Here is a 20,000-nt window from a genome sequence, read left to right as displayed (position 1 = left end):
TAGAAAGTTAGAGAGCATAATAACGGAAAGAAAAAAGATCCTCGTGCGCTCGCCCAAGGAGGGAAAAGAGAAAAGCAGATAACTGATTGGAACTTTAAAAACGAGGTTAGTTTTTCCCTCCAAAAAAAACTGTGCGTTGGTGGGTGAGAGAACCAATAAAAATTGTTTGTTCTTCAAAAGAGATGGCAAATCTGAAGTTACCATGGTCACCGAAGGAAGGTTACAAAAATGTAATTTCTGACGACGGACTGACATGGGAACGAATAAGTCAGATATTAATAGCTTCACGGCAGAGTGTAGAGACGCGCGAGGGCTCATGGGTTAGTTTTGGACTATTTGGGCTTTTGGCAGGTGATTTGTGTCATTCTACGTTGGCGAGTTTTCCTCGTCGTTTCCTTCTCCTTATACGGATAGATAAATTCATTTTGTTAATAGCTTCTCAGTGTTTTGGTTTTTGGGATAGAGTACTGGATAACGTATTTTATAAGTAAAATGCGTTTTTCTTGGTTAAGAGCCGATATCTTTAATTATGGTTTGTTAAGACTCTTAGATTCTCTTTAGTACTAATACCCTTTCCTCGGGGTCACGTGCCGCCGCATTAGTATAGGAATACATTTCCACATATTTTTTGGCTTCTTGTAAAAGGGTGACTTTTTTGTATCTGTCGGAGCAAAAGTTTTAGTGTAGACTAAACGCGTTCTAAATTTTCCAAGTAATTATGTAATCTACTTAAAATAATATGATAGGGATACCTTTGATTCGGAGGTCCAGCTAACTGATCCTGAATAAACTATTCACATTGAATGTTTCGTGATAGTGGAGTCAGAATCTGACGTTTTGTGGTGCACCGATACTTTGAGCAAATATTGTTATCATTATTCATTTGGAATCATTACAAACCTCACCTAGCGTTCTACTAAGCGCCGGGATCTTTATTTATGTCCTTCCCACAGCCAAATTTAGACTGTCTTGGCACGTCATATTTGAAAAATCAAAATATCTCCGAGTATGTACGCTAGTATTTGGAGTTCAGAGGTCAACACAGAATCTTCCATGCAGTCTATCATTTGGTGGGCATAAGATGACGAAAATGTTAAACTGAACATTGATGACTTCTTTAAAGTATACCAAAAATTAAACGTCCCAAATTAATAATTCATATCAGATGGAATATGGAATAATCAGTTTAGCTTTTGCCTTGTCAACGAGACAGTCTATGAATTAAAAATTGATCATTATATTACACCAAGTTTGCCATGAAAATCGAAAGTCCAGTAACTCTGAACCTTTTTATTGCTCCACTTTTTCCGGTCTTTTGTTTTTGCTTGTTTTTTTTTTTTTGTTTGTTTGTGTTTGAAGTTTCATTTTGGCTAAGAATACCGTTCAAACAACATCCCTGTTTAAATTGAATAAAGAAAAACCTAGTTGACATCATTTGCATTTTCGATCCGTCAACAAGATAATAAACTCCTTTTCAGCTCAAAAAGCACGCCTTCAGGAAGATTGTTTGACTAAGCAACTGGATTTGCAATTCAAATTACGGCGAGTCCCCACAGGTCATTCGAAGCCACTTAAAGAGATACAGGTAGACGGAAAAATATAAACATTTTACGCTAAATATTCGTGCGTTTTCAGGCAGCAATACAGGACCACTACTGAAAAGGCCAACAGAGCAATTGAACAACGAACGAACTTCCGAAACAATTTCGACGCATTTCTGAACCAAGAAGGAAAACGAAATTCGATAAATTCATGTTGAAGTTCGTGACCTTCGTGGGTTTGTCTAAAGCCAGCGGGGGTCTAAAAGGCTTTCACCCCAAAAACAGAGGAACATAAAAAAGACGCACGGACGATCACCCACCATGGACAAACCAAAAGACTAAGAAGGTGATTAGAAACGGCGCGAGTTTTCAGTTGATGTGCTAGAGAACGTACCGTACCAGGTGAGAATGTGAATTTTCCTGTACGAAGTGCAGCAGGCAAAGAAAGCTCTCGAAGGTGCCGTTTATTGAATCGAGACTTCAACGTTTTAAATCGAGTTGTAATTTTCAGTTCAGAACTTGACAACAAAGTTTCCTAAAAAATACAATTTTTTGTAAAGCACGTAAAGTACATTTTTGGAAATAACAAGCGATGACCGAAAGTTCCGTGTAATCGAATTGTCGGAAAGGGGATTAAAACTTCTGCTCAGTTTTTTGTAAAAAGAGCACACAAAGAAAAATTTCACGGCAATGATAAGTTTTTAAAGGAAGAATTTAGATACAAAACACGAGTCAACTTTTGAAACCCTATACAACTGTAGCCCTGAACCCGGCTTCCTGCGCGACATTGACTGCAACCAACAAATACATCTAACAGATCGTTGATGACAACAGCTTGGGAGCAATAACTAAGAAAATCATTTGACACATTTGATGCAAAATCAGAGCATGAATTTCGTCACCATTTTCTGATACACAGGCTGTTATTTTCGGAATTACAGAGAGAAACATTATGCACTCACGAGAATGTTTATGGTCAAACTATATAATTTTTCAGCGTTTTATAACTCTTCATTGTCATTCGCTAAACATAAAATTATGCATAATAAATTTTGTTTGAAAATATGCTTTTCTTTTCTTCTTCCACCGCTGTAATGCAGGGCTCATGGTCGGGTTTATGTTTGCCAAAAAACTAAGAACAGTAACAATAAGAATATTTCAAGGAGTTTCGAGAACTATCCTTCCACTTGTAAAATACTTCAAAGGTAGTCGAGGAAAGCATTTGATAGTGTTCTCAGTTACATTACCTTCGAAATAGTTACATGTGGGAGACATTAGCGTTATACTTTCTTCATTACGTCAAACAGCCTGAAGGCAAGCTGCAGAAACTTCTCCCAAGAGACGAAAAAGCGACAAATACAATGTCTAACTACAAATGATTTTATTTTACGAACGACATTACGCGAACGATCCGGCGCATAAACTCTTGAGGCATCTGAAGAACGTGACAGAGAAAGAGCGATTTAATCCGACCAAACTTGCCATAAGGCAAGATATTTGCCTACGAAGGAATAAGTCAAAAGTCGATTCGTTCATTTGAAGTTGTGTTTTGATTCCGGCATCTAAGACATGAAGTCGATATTGCCTTACAAATAAAGCACTCAGTAATTCATTTCTGGTCAGTTATTTAATAAGATGTCAGATTCGTCATTAATTTGAAGTCTTCCCATAAAAATTTAATCAAATATGTACCCGAAAACGCGAAAAATTAAATAATGTTGACATTAACCTCCAGGAAACAAAGAAGACACCTCGGAAATATTAATGCGTCTTATTTAATTTTGACTATGGGGAATTTATAATTTTTGTTAATGGGAAGACATCCGTAAGTAGCTACGGGAGAAAATAAAGAAAAGCACTTATAAATAACTAAAACAACCGTAAAAGAGCTTTTAAAAGTATAAACATGTAGGCCTGAGGAGCATTCGGCGAAAGTAGCTTTGTCTTGAAAGGAATATAGTTTGACCTGGTGAAACTTCCTGACCCAGTTGTGTGAAAATTATCAAGTTATAATTTTACTAAGCATACGTACGGGTTTAATAGCCGTCCGATAACATAACTCAAGCTGAGAGTCAGTTTCAATAAGCCATTTTCATTTAATTAATTCATATGCAATTTGAACAATTTTCTTTCCCGAAAAGAAAGCCATGAATGCGGAGAGTTCAATGCAGTAGACCTAATCGCGCATGCGTGTCACGAGTAACTTGATACAACGAATAACTAACAAATTATGAACATTTTAAACTTTGTTCTTGCGAAAAATAGAAATACGTAAATGAAATGAAGTTGATTCGCAGCATCAAATGTAAGCTATCTTATCAATGAAAGACGGGGGCATTCATCCCGTCTACTGAGGTCATAGAAAATGATAGCAATCGCACAATTAACATGAAGTCACTTATCCGCTTTCCTTTCAACACGGCCTGATTCGAATTTCCAAAAGGAAGAGGTTTTGTTGATGAAGGAGAAAGCAAAGAATAGATAGGGAAATAAAAATCAGGAGCTTAGTTTACATACTAACGATGTTAATATCAGCTTGAAAAGTCCGAAAAAAGTAAACGGAAGTACAGTATACAAAATGTCGTTATCTCCGAAATGGCTTATATAAAGAAACACAAGGACTTGTTTATTAAACAAGTATCGAACGAAAAAACAACTTTATTGACTCGGCTTTTATGCCGTAGCCAAATCATCCCCTCCTCGACTAGGCTTTTATAGATTGTGCTAGCATAATATTTGGCATAATTTTCGCTGATTTTTTAACTCATTTTTCATATTGATAAGCCTGAGACCATTTTTGTTCAATGTTTCAGCCGTATTTGCGGCTTAGTAGGGAGCTTAAGCACGCGCGTTTTTGAGACGCGGACGGCAACCGGGAGAGAACATTTCGCGTGCCAGGGCAGTGGTGTCTCCCAGATCTTTATACCAATCATCTCTAACGGAGAAAAGATACTTGGCAATGTAAATGTAGTGGAGTCAAGACAGGTTAAAAGGGAAAACAGCTCACTTCCGGTTGCCGTCCGCCTCTCAAAAACGCGCGCGCTTAAGCTCCAGTCTGGCACGAGATGACGCGCGTTTACGCGAAACGGCAAACGGCAGGCATCTTTTTGTCATAAAAGGTTATTTGCGGTGATAAACACCGAAAGAAATAGTCGCTTAGCTGATGCAAACCTGTAGTGCAGTAGATATTGCATCGACGGCTACTTCAGGTGGAGATCTGAGCCCATCGACTATCTGTATTTTAAAAAACACAACAACAACAAAAAACAGTTACTAAAAACACAACTATTGCCATCAACTCATTGCTTACACCAACAGTTTAAAAAACGAAGAAGTGATATTTTTCCGATGGTGACTCGGGGCTATTAGGAAAAAATTCGAGTGCTCCTTTGCGAGAGTCGAACTTACGCCCTTCCGACTACTAAGGTTGGATGCTCTACCAGTGTGATAGATGTGAACCCCGGTGAATGAAATGAAGGGATTTTTTACCGATGGTGACTCGGGAATGCTCGGAAAAAATCCGAAGACTCCTTTGCAAGGAGTCGAACTTACGCCCTTCCAATAGCTGTTATTACAGTTGAGCCCACGGTAAATCTCTTACTTTGTGAGACGCACCTGATGTCGAGGCACAATCACATGAGATCGAGGTGATGTGCCCGTCGGCCAGCCAGTCCAAGATGGTGTCCAAAACCTGAAATCGCATGGCATCACGATCGATACCCGCGAAACCTATTCGGGACGTTGGTAAAACGACACGATTAGAATGCGTCCTCATTCGTCGGAACGCAACTAGTTTTGAAGCTCTATCACTGAGCTATAGGAGACCCGTGGAAATTATAACCATTAAACTAAGGGCCAAGCGAAGTACCCCACCTTCAGCATTCACATGGAGAAAACTCACCCCACCTAAGCGGGTTACCCGCCCCGGCTGACCGGGCAACCCACATCTCATGTAAACACAATCAAGAAAAAAAGAGAGATTGGTTACCACACCGAGGCGGGGAACCTCACCTACCCGGGGTCCCCTATTTCCATGTGAACAGCCCCCAAGTTAATGTGACAACTGTCCCGCTATACTGCAAGAACTGAACCTAGTTTTAATGGCTTATCTCCCACGAGTCTCCCGTAGCTCAGTGGTAGAGAATCCAAAGTAGTAATCGGAAGGTGGTCGTAGATACGACTCCTGCAATGCAGCAATCGGATTTTTTTCCGAGTTTCCCCGAGTCACCAGTTTAAAAAGATGTTTCTCGTCCAGAAAAGGACGGTCTCTCTTCATTAGGCCATTTTCGAAATATCAAATATTCATCTTGACAGTGAGACAGTGAGACAGTGAGGACAAAAACAATAGAAACAAGTTGGAATGAATGTGAAAAATATTTACATATCATCCACTTTCCTTTGTCTTTGTCCCCTAAACCTCTCTTTGAAGCTGAATTTTAATGTACCGAAAAAGCCAGTTGAATTAAGCGTGTGTTACCTTGGTCACCGCCTGGTGTAACTGAAATAAGCTGTTCACGACGGCTGCGTTTTTCTGTTGCGCAGGTGTCACGTGGTCAAACAATTGACTTGCTTCTGGGTTTGTAACTAGCTGCATAAATAGATAGTAAATATTAGCAGCCTGCACTGCATACTAATTACTATGCATAGCATGATAAGACCCTGTGCTGAGAGATGCAAGACCTAAACCTACAGTAGATAATGGAATAAGTTATAATGATGAAAGTATTTATTTATCGACTATGGATCAAACATACTCGGGAAAACTTTCCGAAGTGGCCTATGGAAGCCGAGCTTGAACAGACAAATTAACTCTAAGTTGCGAAACTTTCCCTTTCTGAATTACCTAAGGATATAAAATTGTCAGTTAGCGGAAAGATGCTTTGTTATCCTAACGATGACCTAGTGTCGAAAACGTTTGGATTTTACTTTGTTAGCCTTGTAAATTCATTTTATAACAAATTGACTTAGAGACGGTATTAAGTCCTCTTCAGCTCTGCTGCTACTATACTTGGAGAAACATGGTCATCGAACAGCGATTCAAGGAAATTGAATTATTTATTATACGGTGTTAAGTCTGTAAATCACGTCGTTAATTGCGCTTCTTTTTTTATTTGCGAAGTCCCAAATTTTACAATTTAATACTAATCGCTTCTCGGTGGCCAGTGTTAATTTTTTATAAGTAAATTTGTAGTTACAAAAATCGATTTGTGTTTGTGTGAGCTTCTATAATAAACATCGTTATGTATACCTAGCCTTTCACTCAACAAAACGAGCACTGTGATTGGTTGATTATTGGTCACGTGCCCCTGATCAAATTCAAATGTATCCCGACCGGGATAAAATTACGCAGTTGTTGCCCGCTCCAGATGTGTTGAAGTAAAAGTCTAAATATATAACAAAGCACCTAATGTTTGGTCCCTCGGGAAACTACAAGGTTAGTTTTGTTTTCCCTCGAGTCCTGAAGTTCGTCTCGGGAAACATCAGGACTCTCGGGAAAACAAAACTACCTGTTTCCCTCGGGACCATAAATTAAGTGTATAATATTAAAATTTGTACTATTGTAATCCCCTTAGTAAAGCCTACATTTGTAAGTGCCTTTGGGGAAAACAATAAAAATTATGTTAAATAAAAAAATAACTAAGAGAAGTACTGATTGAGATACTATTTTTCGTTGGTATCTCCACAGAAGAATAACGGTCCACATAATCCGGTGATCCTCAGTACTGGGTAAAATTGCAAGAGGACAGAAATGGAGATAAAAAAGAAAACAAGATCTTTGCTGATTCGCATCACAATGTTAACAATTTATCTCACATCGGGTGCTGCCATATTTTCAGCAATCGAAGGTGATGGATCACGGAGTGATGAAGATGTTGACAACAAAGTAACGGAGATAAAGAAGAAAATGACACTGAGTTTTAACGCCACAGCGAGTGTTGTAGATCATTACGTCCAAGAGCTACGAAAGCTATTTGAGGAAACGCCAAGATGCGGCAAATACAACCACAACAACTGGAGTTATTACCAGTCCTTGTATTTCGTTGGAAGTGTGACGACGACGATTGGTAAAGCTTTGTTATTTTCACACGGAAATTAACTTAGGTGTAGACAAAGGTAGACACAAGCTGAGGCGAGCACGCATAAGCACATACATGAAACCAAGAGTAAAACTAATTCAGGTTTAGTTTTCCATGAACGCACGCGAAAGCAGGAGCAACATTCGCAAACAAGTTTACTTGTCATCAAATCTTTAAGGTCCAAAGCTAGACAAACATCAATTTTCTCCCTACTTTATTTATACAAAATGAACAGGAAAGGTTCGAATAATTTACAAGTCATTCATGAAGAGAAAACACTTTGATCCTTTAACATATTCTCCATAGAGTGGTTTTCACTTGAGTGTCGAAAGTAATTAGCGAATTGCTTTGGTTTATGATTTCTTCACTCAGTGATTGGTTCAAAGTTCTCGCGCCCCTTTTTCAACCAATCAGAAGTGAAACGAAAACCAATCGTGGCTCGCGCGTGCACATTCTCCCGCGCTTTGTGTTGCCTTCGAGTAATTACTTCGAGTTTTGATTGGTTTACTGGATTGTCTCCGTCTTTTTTGATTGGCCAAAGTAATTACTTTGGTTTTGGTTTTACGACACTCAATTGAAACTCGCTCTATTACTCTTATAATGAAATAAAATGAAATGTACAGGCTAGGAGAGGAGAATTAACGATAAGCGTTAATTTAGCGGTAGAGAATGGGTTGACATGATTTTCTTAATAGACCTTTTCACGGATTCTGACGCCATATTAGTTGGGGACAAACACGGTCTTGAATTACAGTGAATGTATGGGAATTTTGCCGTATTTGAACCATTATAAATCCTTTAAGGTCTGACGATTGAGGATTGCGAGAATACCTCTCAAAAAGCACTTCTATTGAGATCATTTTCGTGAAGTACGACGATCAGAATCAAGCTATAACGACCGTAAACGAAATTTGTAAATTTCATTTAAACCCGCGAATTTTGAAGCGACGTGAGGAGATTTCTAATGTCCAATTTTCAGACGTTGCGCCTTGTGCAATGATCCAATTTTCCGTTGAGCAAATGATCTTTATAAAATGACCACAAACATTTTAAAATGTTTCAAATCTACCTTTTTGCAGCGGAGTTATACAGGTTTGAATTCACCCAAAATCCCATACATTCACTGTAATTCGAGCCGCGTTTTTCCCCCAAACAAGATGACGTCAGAAACCGTGAAAAGGTCTAGTCACTCTGACGAAGGCCTAACGTCAATGGTTAACTTGCCTCGATCAACTCATTTGCTAGAGCAGTAATTACGCGATTGCAATTGCTACGCTTAGTGACTGGTTTAAAAATGTCGCGCCAGTTTATCAACCAATGAGAAGGAAAACCAAAACTAGTCGCGAGATTCGCGACTTGCACGAGCGATTTTTTCCCGCGCTTTGAGCAAGTTACAGGATATTGCCACGAAATTGGATTGGTTCACTGCGCTGTTTGCACCTGCTGTGATTGGTGGAAGTCATAGAGTGTTTTCACTCACGTGATCAGTAACCTAATTGTTCCACCCAAAACAAAAGAAAACGTTTCCGTGATAATAGAGCTCAATTCCCAGAGAATTACTTGGGGACACCAACATGGCTGCCGTTCCTTTGTTTAGGGACATCAACATGGCCGCCATGACGTCACGTGAAACATTCTATTACGTTGGTATTTGATGGGCCTCTTTAGCTTGTACGTATTGTTTTCCCATTTCAGACCACGTGACGTTCCCAAGGAAATTTTCCTTTTTGTTTTTTAAATAAGTTATGCATACATGTGTGCGCGCATAAGACGACATTTGAAAGAATCTCTTCCCTACAGTAGCATCACGCGGTCTGAACCTGCTAACGAGGTCCATCCCTTCATTTTTATTTCCCTAAATTTTTCTTTTTTCATGACAGGCTATGGGCATCTGGCCCCCAAAACTCAGGAAGGCCGCTTGTTTTTAATATTCTTCGCCCTGTTTGGCATTCCTTTGAATCTTTTAACTCTGCAGTTAATAGGGGAACACATCAACTACGGAATCCATCTAATAATCAAATACTTTGAGAAAGTCGCTCTGCAGCGTGAAACACCAACCAATGAACACATCAAATGCTTTACCATAAACCTGCTGCTCATAACACTCTGGCTCCCACTGGGCGGAGTCATGTATTACTATTCCGAGAAATGGACCTTTCTTGACTGTGTGTATTACTGTTTCGTTGCCTTGAGCACCATCGGCTTCGGGGACCTGGTGCCCAACGAAGGAAAGGCCCCCAACACATCTTATGAGAAAGGAATGTGGATCGTGCGACTGATGTACTTGGGTTTAGGCCTCTCTCTGCTTTCAAGTGTGTTTACGTCCGTTTGTAGCGCAGCCAAGCAAATTCAGAGTTTAATGCCATGCAAACGAGGTATGTAATAGCTTCTTCAGTGAGTAAAATCACTTAAATCTCTTGATCCCTTGCATCATTTTGTTTTTAGTCTACAAATTATTTGCTGGTTAGATCTTCCAAGATCCAGCACTTCTACTCCTCTTCAAGCTGGTCCTTGCACAAGAAACTGTCTATAAATACTTCTGAGACATCTTACTAGTCCTGATCAGGCATGCCCAGTCCTTGAGACGTACAACTTCGAGCCCGTGTCCTGGTGTGTCATCAGAATTTAGTACATGAAGTGACTATAAGATATGCAAGGTCTGGAATATTGGACTTATTTTACAACACCATCATCCTCCATTATTTTGTCATGCAGTCAATCATGTGATTTCTGTTAAAATCACTTATCAGTCGTGGCACAATTCAATCCATCATTTCGTTCGTTTGTTGTTTGTTTGTTTGTTTGTTTGTTTATTTGTCTGTTTGTTTCATCGTCAACGTCATCATCATCATCATCACGTCACGCGTGACAATATAATGATTAAAATCGCAAGAAGCGAGCAGAATCCGTAAGAAATGTTTAGATAAGTTTAACGCGGTTACGTCTAATCTGTTGAAAACTCTATTCACGTTAAAAGAGCGAATTCCCAAACTTCTAAGCACGCGGAAGTCGAAGAAACGAACAAAGGAAGCGCTTATTGCCTTCCTTAGATTTAATAACGCGTGCTCAATTTTACCTTTAAGGATTACCATACTGAATTGTATATCATTAGCTCTAACTGTGATGTAACAGGAGCAGGTGTAGCTCAGTTGGTAAGTGTGCGGATTTAGGAGCAAGAGTTCCCTAATTCGATCCTCGGTGACCTCAACATCTGTTCCGATTCCCTCTGATACGTGCAGCTATATATATATATATATATATAACCCTAACCCACTTTATTTATAACAGTTCTACATCAGACTGAATCGTTTATCCTTAGTTCTCATTAAGATAACAGTTTGCAACCCCCTGCATGCAACCAATCGCGTTAATCCTGCTAGCCTTGTCACGAAACGAATCGTGACGTGACTTTTTGCGCAACACAATTTATAAGCACGATCTTGGTGAATTGTATTTCTTATTTCTTCTTAAGACATAGCAGTGTTAATTTAACTCCTTTCACCCAGCTTAATCATCTCCTGTAGGCTTTCTCCTTCAACCCATCTTTAAGTAACGCTTGAGTATCGATTCTATCTAACCTTTTCGTGCTTATGTCTCTCTTTCTTTAGAGCAAAGGCGAAGGCGTCCTGTTTATATCTGAGACTGCTCTGGTCTTGCTTTTCGCCAGGTCAGTCTAGGGATGAATCTTAACTCTGAAAACGGTGATGGGCTTGAACCTTTGGCTTGCTGTGCGGCCTACAACAGTACTTCTTGCAACTGCATCCATCATTTCTATGAGCTGTGTATTTTTTATCTTGATCATAATTTCTGGGACATTTATCTGCTTTATTCAAGACAAACTCTCACTACTAACTTCCCTTTCCATGGCTAGAAAGCAGAAACTACAACAGTTTTTAAATCAAGACTTAAGACTTACATGTTTAACAAATAGTTTTATTACTTTATTGACTTCAACTGATATCTTCATCGCCTTAACTGATTTTCACCGAATTTGATGTAGGACGTATTGTAAGCGCATTGGAAGTAGAAATGCGCCAGAAATACGTTTATCATAAGTATTATTATTACCCATGGGTAAATAGCGTTTGCCCACGGGCAAGGACTTTTTTGTGTGTAACCGATTTCCCTACACCGAAACTGCCCTTGGATTATTTCCATGGATACGTCAAAAAGAATAAAAGAACTTCCCATGGCAGTACGGTTTATCTGCTCCCTGAGGTGGCTTGGCCAATCATAAAGCAGAACGTAGCTAATACACGAAGATCATCCCTACTTATATTAATTATACCCTATTATATTACCCCGAGGGGAGTCTTTTACTGTGTAACCGCATCCCCACGTTAACATGAAACCTGAGCTGAACCAAACCATAGTTAATGCATTGGAGATGGTTATGAAACTCGACAAGTTCCTTTGTTTCATGTTTTTTTACGTATTTTTGGCTTTGACCCTGCACAAAACACACCTTTTCTCGAGAAGATGACCAATCAAATCCCTCGATTAAATTATGCGCAACTAATTTGCAAACCCGTGCGAAGCGAAAACAAAAGATTGTGCAGGGTCACGGTCAATTCAACATCGATTGCGATAACATTGTTCTCACTTTTGAAGGTTCTAAGGTTTCATAACCAGTCCCTCGATTAACTATGACCAAACCCAAGCCATTTACCCTGCGGAAGGGGCCCCAAACCCAAGGTGTGTGTAACTTCACATTGCAATCTAATCAGTCAAGTCTAATGTAAACTACTGAGCGGTTTACCAGGAATTGTGTATAGCAAATAAAGTTTATTTAATTATCTATTTATTTTATTGTTATTATTTTTATTTGACCTTGCGTATGAAACACTTAGCGTTTAGCGTTTGTAACCGTAGGAACGCTTATAGTGTCGACCTCTGGTATTGAATAATAATAATATCTGATCTGCTAATCGCCCTTTCTCGCAGTCGGAGACTGAATTACGAAGGGCGCAGCTCAACGAGGTCGGGCCGAAGGAGCTGTGCTGCCGGCTAGGCGCTCGGCCCCTGAACACGACCCATGTATGACCTCGGAGCACAGCAGCACAGCCTGATGGAATAGACCGGGAGTCGATTTTGAGGAGGGAGGAAAACCGGAGTACCCGGAGAAAAACCCTCGGAGTCAGATTGAGATCGACTGAAACTCAGCCCACATACGACCCGAGGCCAGAGTTGAACCTGGGCCACAGAGGTGGGAGGCACGGTTGATGACCACTAAACCACCCGGACTCCACCCCGTAGGGAGTCGATTTAGTAGTAGTTTTAGTAGCTTTCGATTTACTTGACTTCTAACTTAACTGAAGAACTCATGTTGAGATGTAACTGACAGCTAAAGCATGTTGGGAAACATCTGGAAACCAATGGCCAGGAAACTTCCACGACTCAACTTGATTTGTTCAATTACTCCTCAGAAACAACTTATGAGGTATCAAGAACGGCACAACGGCAATTGCCAACACCAACGGCAATACTAGCACTGAGAGAAATATCAAAATTGTCCAAATTCTGCCCGTGTACTTCTCTGGTCTTAAAAGACAGTACAAACACCCAGACTCTGAGCGGACATTTGAAACTACCAGACGCAGACAGCAACGCAGTGTCGTTCAGTAACTCTGCGTTTATTCCATGTGCAGAAGAACTGCAATATCCACAGTGTCGCGAAAAGGACAGCTTAGGTGAAGACGATGAATAACTGCGATTGGAAAATGCAGCAATTCCGGGAAAAAAAACATGAAATCAAATGAAATAATGACCAAATGATCAAGACGAAACAAAACTGCGGATGTCCATAAAAATGAAAATTATGGAAAAAGTACTTTAACTAGAACTTAACGAAGACGTAGATTATGTAGTCGTATTGATGACAACTACAAAACGTGGGCTTTTGATAGCTGCCTTCGATCGTCTTGCCGAGAGAACATCGGCAAGGGCGGTTGATGTTATCATAGTTGATAGAGGGGAATGGTTTGGAAGCTCGGCAAACATCAAAGGAGCAAACGAAGATGCCAAGATTTAAGTTGGAAAGTTCACGACCGTGCACAATCTTTTGTTTTGCGCCCATACGCTATGCATGAATTACGTAACCAACACGTTTCTATTGGTGAGTTCCTCAGTGCGGAGTAAACAACTATTGTGTTTTGTGCAGGGTCAAGGACAAAAAAGACATACAACAAAGAGAGCTGTCGGGTTTCGTAACCATTCCCCTCTATTAACTAAGACGTTATGATAGAAAGAGCAAAAGGGACTGGGGTAGATTCATCCTTGAATAAATACGACGCAGCTTAAACATGTCAAAATGTTGCGTCAGTTTTCACGGGGCTTAAGGAACAGTTTCACAGTTTTGCGCATGTCCAAGCGCTAGCAGTTGTGAATTTAACGGTTAAGTTTTTCACTGAACCAGGTGATGTCCATTTATCACAGAGAGTATCAAAGAAAATACACTGAATGACTGAGGTCCAAATTCGATGGAGGATACTGTGGGTTTACACAGAAAATATCAAATTTAGTTTTGGCCATCGAATTCATCGTACGGGTCGAACATTTTAATTCTAAGCACGAGGTAAGCTGTAGGTTCATAACACAAAGGAAATGATTGCAAAAGAATTCCAATGAGTAATTCTACTACTATGGCATTGTCTCCGTTTTCTGCATCAGTGCTTTCAACTGTTTCAATTTCAATGGAATTAAATGGACTGACGTGACAGTTTGGCCATGCGTGGAGACGTGAAACTCTCCCTTAAAAAGGTGTGTAAGAAATTTTAACGTGAACTACACTTGATTTTATACACTGGTTAGTGAGTCATCCACTAGATAAAGTTATCCGGTCGCCTTTGAACAACTAAGGCTCGGATTTTAAATGGTAATACGGTGTACAAGAACGCTCCCATATGGGAACGAAAAGCAAAGAGATATGATTGCAATGATAAAACGCAAGGACCTCGCAAGCGAACAGATCAACAGGTGGTAACCTTTGGAACCTTCTTCTCATTCGATTGTAGACTCATTTGATCACCACGAAGCAATGCATCCCACAGGGTTATTTACAAGGTAGATTATGTTTGTCCTACACCGTGCTATCCCGGATCATGAAATGAAACTTTGCGCTGTGTAAGATTAACAGCGAAAAAAAATTGTATCCTCGAGCTCACGCAAACGGAAACGGAAAACACTGAAACGAGAAATTGAAGATTACACATACTACCACAGTAAGCTATTAGATAGAAAATAAACGCCCTTAACGCAACAGAGCATCATTTTTTTTTTTTTTAATGTAAAACAAATTCCGTAACTTTTCATGAAAACTAAAAATAATTCGCCCGGCCATTGGAGATAGATATCCAGCGCTTTTAATGCTAAGAGGTGAATAACTTCCTCAGTATAGTACAAAAGACAACAATTTAATGAGCAGCTAATCGAGCAAAAAGTTAATTACGGTGAACGAAAAGATTATGACAGCCAGGCGCCATTTATTCTAGGTGAAAGGAGTTAATTAACGAGCAAACCGAGCAGCTGCAAAGAAACTTGGCTTTCTATAGGCTTCTCTACAGCTGGTCGGGTTGTTTTGTTAACGGCGATGGTAAATTACACAAACGTAGTTCAAATGTATGAAATTTTATGTATTTTCTATCAGACGCAATTTAGAGTACGCTGTGAGTCACTTGCCTAATGCAGGAAAAGTACTATCATCTGTGGGGGTATACAATAATTTCAGTTCACACTAGAAAAATGATGCAAACACTAACTCCAGGACATCCACACTAGTAAGAGCAAACGCAAGTCATGATGCAAGAATCGTTCACACCTGCTTCCGCCGTTACGCACGTGTTTTTAAAAGCGCCGGGTACGCTTTTAGTGTGAACAAACCGGCTGTCCCCTTGACAATGCTTCTGCAATTGTTCTACACCACAAGAGAAAAGAACAAATTCTTTTCGGTTGATCATCAATAATAACAAATGTCTTACCAGTTGTTCGCACTTTGCAGTGTACAGCTGTACTGTCTTGGCTACATTTTTCGCCACTGTTGTTGTCAGACCAATATCCACACTAGCCACGCTCAGCTCACTGCAACGGAAAGAAAGCGATGGGCTTCGATCAAAAAACGTATCCCACAGGCCAAGCAATCAATAACATCATAAGACGATTGGGTTCCCTGTGAACTTACATAACGAAATAACGGCGCTAAAATACTGCAAAGTGACACATAGTAGATAAGTTTGTCATTGACAAAACTGCGTCTTAATTCCGGGAAATAACCGGCGCTCAAATCATGGAATGAATTTGTTCAATCGAAACGCACAATACAATTATTCATGAAATTGGAGGGCAAACACTAACCTTCCTATTGTCTTTGCAATGCTGGCCAATTCTTCTTTGGATGGTGGATTACGAGCACCAGAAGGGAACACGAGGTTGATAGGATCAAAGAGTCTTGACAGAGACCTGGACAAGTATGCATTTTCAAACGGAGCGAGGCTGTTCTTCAAGGCTTGTTCAGGACTACGATAAAAGTTCCCGTGAAAAGTTCAGTCAAATCACTTGATGCAAACACTACAGAATGTTGCGACTTCGAGGGTACGAGAACAGGGGCAGAGGCGGATCTAGGGAGAGGGTGCAGGGAGTGCGCACTCCCCCTACCACCCTCCTTCCACCCTCCTCCCCTCCCCCACAGCCTCGACAAAGCGAATGCAGCTGCATTTCGTTAAAGAAGTTTACTCATTGATAAAACGGCCATTATGATCCACAAATGTTTAACTGTGTATTAAAAGCTTCTCACTCTAACTCTTACCGTTGACCACCCAAAGATATTTTTCTCGGCTTAATTTCCAAATCTGAATATAATTTGGCTGGTTTATGAAGAGTACGTGTATGAAAGAAATACATTTGAACAGCGCGAATAAGAAAGTCAAGAGTTTTAAATTAACGCAGTCAATTAAGTTACTTAAAGGGGCATGCAGTGTCATGCTATTTTAGCCAAACTTCAGACCACTAAAAGACGTCCTTGCATCGATGAAGACCAAAAAATAATGCTGTAGTTTTGTTACCAATAACCATTGAAGTGCACTGAAGCTATTTTTTGCTGTTTGTAGCCAAGGATGGAGAGGATGGAAATGGATTGAAACTTGACCAGTTTTTTTCAAGTTTGGAGACAGTCTCTTCAGAAAGACACCAAAAATTAAATACGAATAGCTCTTTGTGCCATAAGTATATTTCATATCTTGTCAGTGAATTGTCAGGAATGTTCCTCGTGTTAGCTAAAGTACTAATTTAGATTTTTAACGTAAAAACCGCAAATTATGCATGACAGTGCGTAATTGAAGGGAAAGACAAAGACACTCAGGGTTGAACAGGACTCGAACCCATGACCTCCACGATACCAGTGCAGTGCTCTTAACCCCTGAGCCCAACATGTTCTCTACCTTGAATTGACGATTATCGTTAATTGTTAATTTGCTTTCAATTTACTATTATCGTTATTTCAGAACACTGTGTCCCAGGACTTGTGGTAGCAAATAAAAAATAAAAAGAAAAAAGTAAAAGCAGCCCCTGGACAGGATTTGAACCCGGAGCACCCACTTCAAAGGAACTGTTTTTATCCAGTTAACCACTAAAGATCAACTGACTGAAAATGTGCCGATTATTTACCAAAACTAATTAGTATATATATAAAATCATTGCTGAATAATGGTTAAGTCTAAACCTTGATTTTAAAACGGTTAGCTTTCTCTTGAAGTTTGGTAACCGACATTTTTCAATGTGTAAGCTTGCTTCTTAGCGGCTCTTAACACGTTTATAGCGGCACTTTTGGAAGAAAAAATTATTGACATTAATAAAAGATAACATCCTCGCAGTTAGTGATGTGGTAGTCTAGTGGTTACGTGAAGGGGTTATTAATTACACGTTCCCAGGTTCGAGTCCTGCAAGTCCAGACATTAGGGTTCCGCTTTTAAAAGAAATATGTTCATTTCCCATAATCCATATCAAGCTTTCAGTGTTCTGAAATTACGATAATAGTAAATTGAAAGCAAATTAACAATTAACGATAATCGTCAATTCAAGGTAGAGAACATGCTGCTGAGCCGTGCCGTTATCAAAGCAAACTGGAGGCTGGGGCCCGTTTCTCGAAGCTCCGAAAGGGAATTTACGAAATCGCAATTTGCTTGTTTTGATAGGCTGGTCTTTTAACCCTTTGATTACTATCTGGCCAAATACGTCCACCTTTATCCACGGTCCCATCTACCCCTTGTGACGTCATCACTTTTAACGGTCAGGAACAGCTTTGTTCACTAACTTGTGCAGGGAGAAGAGATCTTTCAAACTATACCAGAATGAGCACAATTGAGTCAAGGAAACTGGAGAAACGGCCAAAAAAAACATGTAACACTGACCTGAAAATCTCCACGAAAAGCTTGCTCCATTACCCACCTACCTTTCTGAGCACCTAATTCTAAGATGATGAAAGGTTTCTCAGAAACTCTTCCCACCAAAATAAAGCTTACCAAATGCCCAGCAAGTTCAAAAAAAAAAATGAGGCAAAGAAAGCGAAAAGAGAGGGAAGGAGAGAAAGCGAAAAGTGAAAGTCGAAAGTGTTGTGGAAATTTTGTTTTCTGCGCATGCCCGAACTTTGCAAGCCCTTTTTTTGCACCTGGTTGAAAAGGCCGCGGAGTGTACAACCTGGGAACGGGCTTGTAGGGAGATTTAGCTCTTAAACAGCACGACAGTGACCAAAAAACCCCTCAACTAGCTTCAAAACGTGTTTTTCGGCCAAATCCCTAGTAGCCAAAGGGTTAACATGTTTTCAAGATAACAAAAAGCAACATACTCGTGAAGTTTGACTACTTAAGACATCTCCGTTCTCAAGATACAGAGGGAATTGTGACACCCTAAAAAGGCCACAAAAGTTTCGGGACTTTAAAGAAAAGGGCCCCTAGTCACTTTGAGAGTTCGTCATACACCCAGAGAGGATGTGGTTTCCTTGAAACTTCAACTACAGGAGGTTTAATTCATGCCAGTAACGAAAAGCATTCCTTCTAAGAATGCAATCGACCATTTACTAAGGGAAACAGCTTCGTTGTTAACTGGAACTTCAAGGAACAAAAAGAGACAAGTGCTTTTTCTTTCAGCTCGAAATATGCACTGCCTTCTTTCAGATCTTCCGGGATAACGACTACAAACCGTTTGCCCCCTCCCAGAACCCCTCTTTTCATACACTCTGTTGGACTTAAAAGATCCCACACACTATCCGTACGGCCTGTCCTATTCTCTCCAGGAAACGTAGTCGGCTTGGGGTGATGTCTCAAAAAAGACTATGTTTTATGAGGCAATCTAAGGCCAAAACAGTCGCAAGTCAAGCAGACCGTACCGAGACCTCGAAGAGGAAGTTGTAGATTAAAAACGGAAGGAGAGTCAGGTTTGGCTGTGCCACAGTCCATTAGTTATATAACAAGTTCCCAAATATGAAAAGTGAACTCAAATAGATTAAGCTATAAAGGGTAAAAAAAAACTGCATCGTACCTCCAACCAAAATCGTCATCTGAGCCAAGAAACAGACTAAATGAAGGTTCCATTTGTGACATGAGTGATGCTGCCGGCGCGTTTGATGGGCCCGAGCTAAACTGCTGCAGACGAGACCAGAGATCATTGTAGAGTCGCAACAGCTTCGGATACTCTCCTTCAAAGGCTTGTTTCAAGAAAGTCGAGGCTATGAAATCGAGCAAGAACTCTTAATTACAAACCCACGGTTCCCGAAAAAAAAAATTAAAATATTCAACAAGCCGTTTACAACGCCACCACTAAGACATCTTTGGGAATCATTGCTTTTGGAAATTCTGTTTCAGCGCAAGACGAGGAAACACTCGTCGAGGAAGCAAAACGTTCCTGGAAAAAAAATAGAAACGTTTTGCCTACCCGGGGAAAATGTTGTGCGAGCAAGCAAACAGGGAAACGTTTCGTGGAGCGGCCATTTTTCCTCTTCTTGCATGCGAGCGTCCTAAACACAAAGGTGAGCTATGAAAGGAGTGGCATCTTACTTACACGAAGATCATTCGTTAAAAAAACGTGGGAGGAAATCTGCGAGAAATCTTTAGAAAGACTGTGCAATTTTCCGGTGTTTTTTTGTATTTTATTATTATTTTTTAACAAGACAAATCATTTTTTGCCACGGAGAAAAAAATACTTCAAGGGTTCCACATCTCTTATCCATGACTCATGATCGCCATGTTGGATTTTCAGACAATTTCAAACAAAGCCTTGATATTTAAAGGTCTGTTTCTATTGACTTGAAAGATCGAGATGGCTCAGTTACAGAGATTTTGCTCCATCCACCAGTAAATCCTCGTTCAATGAAAATCCATATGAGAAAGCAGGCTAA

At 40.0% G+C, this 20,000-nt stretch overlaps 2 protein-coding genes across 8 annotated transcripts in view; one reads left to right on the top strand and one right to left on the bottom strand.

The window, feature by feature from the left end:
* Positions 1–13,796, top strand: part of LOC138010822 (potassium channel subfamily K member 15-like) — a 45,713-nt gene extending 31,917 nt beyond the window's left edge. For 4 of the 7 annotated variants that reach the window (XM_068857809.1, XM_068857808.1, XM_068857806.1 and 1 more), the window contains 3 exons: positions 7,228–7,606; positions 9,499–9,993; positions 13,045–13,796. In XM_068857809.1, coding sequence (XP_068713910.1) covers positions 7,291–7,606; positions 9,499–9,993; positions 13,045–13,325 — 1,092 coding nt within the window. In that variant the 5' untranslated portion in view covers positions 7,228–7,290 and the 3' untranslated portion in view covers positions 13,326–13,796. Of the gene's footprint in view, positions 1–1,561; positions 1,944–7,227; positions 7,607–9,498; positions 9,994–11,226; positions 11,756–13,044 lie in introns of those variants that run through there. The other 3 variants (XM_068857811.1, XM_068857805.1, XM_068857810.1) reach the window with 3 other exon arrangements.
* LOC138010821 (conserved oligomeric Golgi complex subunit 5-like) overlaps positions 1–20,000 on the bottom strand; it is a 42,337-nt gene that overhangs the window by 11,323 nt on the left and 11,014 nt on the right. The window contains exons 13-17 of the mRNA XM_068857804.1: positions 19,145–19,331; positions 15,968–16,129; positions 15,595–15,694; positions 6,019–6,129; positions 4,713–4,775 (exon numbers count right to left, since the gene is read on the bottom strand). Of these exons, the coding sequence (XP_068713905.1) occupies positions 4,713–4,775; positions 6,019–6,129; positions 15,595–15,694; positions 15,968–16,129; positions 19,145–19,331 (623 nt within the window). The remainder of the gene's footprint in view (positions 1–4,712; positions 4,776–6,018; positions 6,130–15,594; positions 15,695–15,967; positions 16,130–19,144; positions 19,332–20,000) is intronic.

This window comes from Montipora foliosa, chromosome 7 (assembly GCF_036669935.1).
Source record: "Montipora foliosa isolate CH-2021 chromosome 7, ASM3666993v2, whole genome shotgun sequence".
Classification (NCBI taxonomy): Eukaryota; Metazoa; Cnidaria; class Anthozoa; order Scleractinia; family Acroporidae; genus Montipora; species Montipora foliosa.
This window is presented reverse-complemented; position numbering and strand designations above follow the sequence as displayed.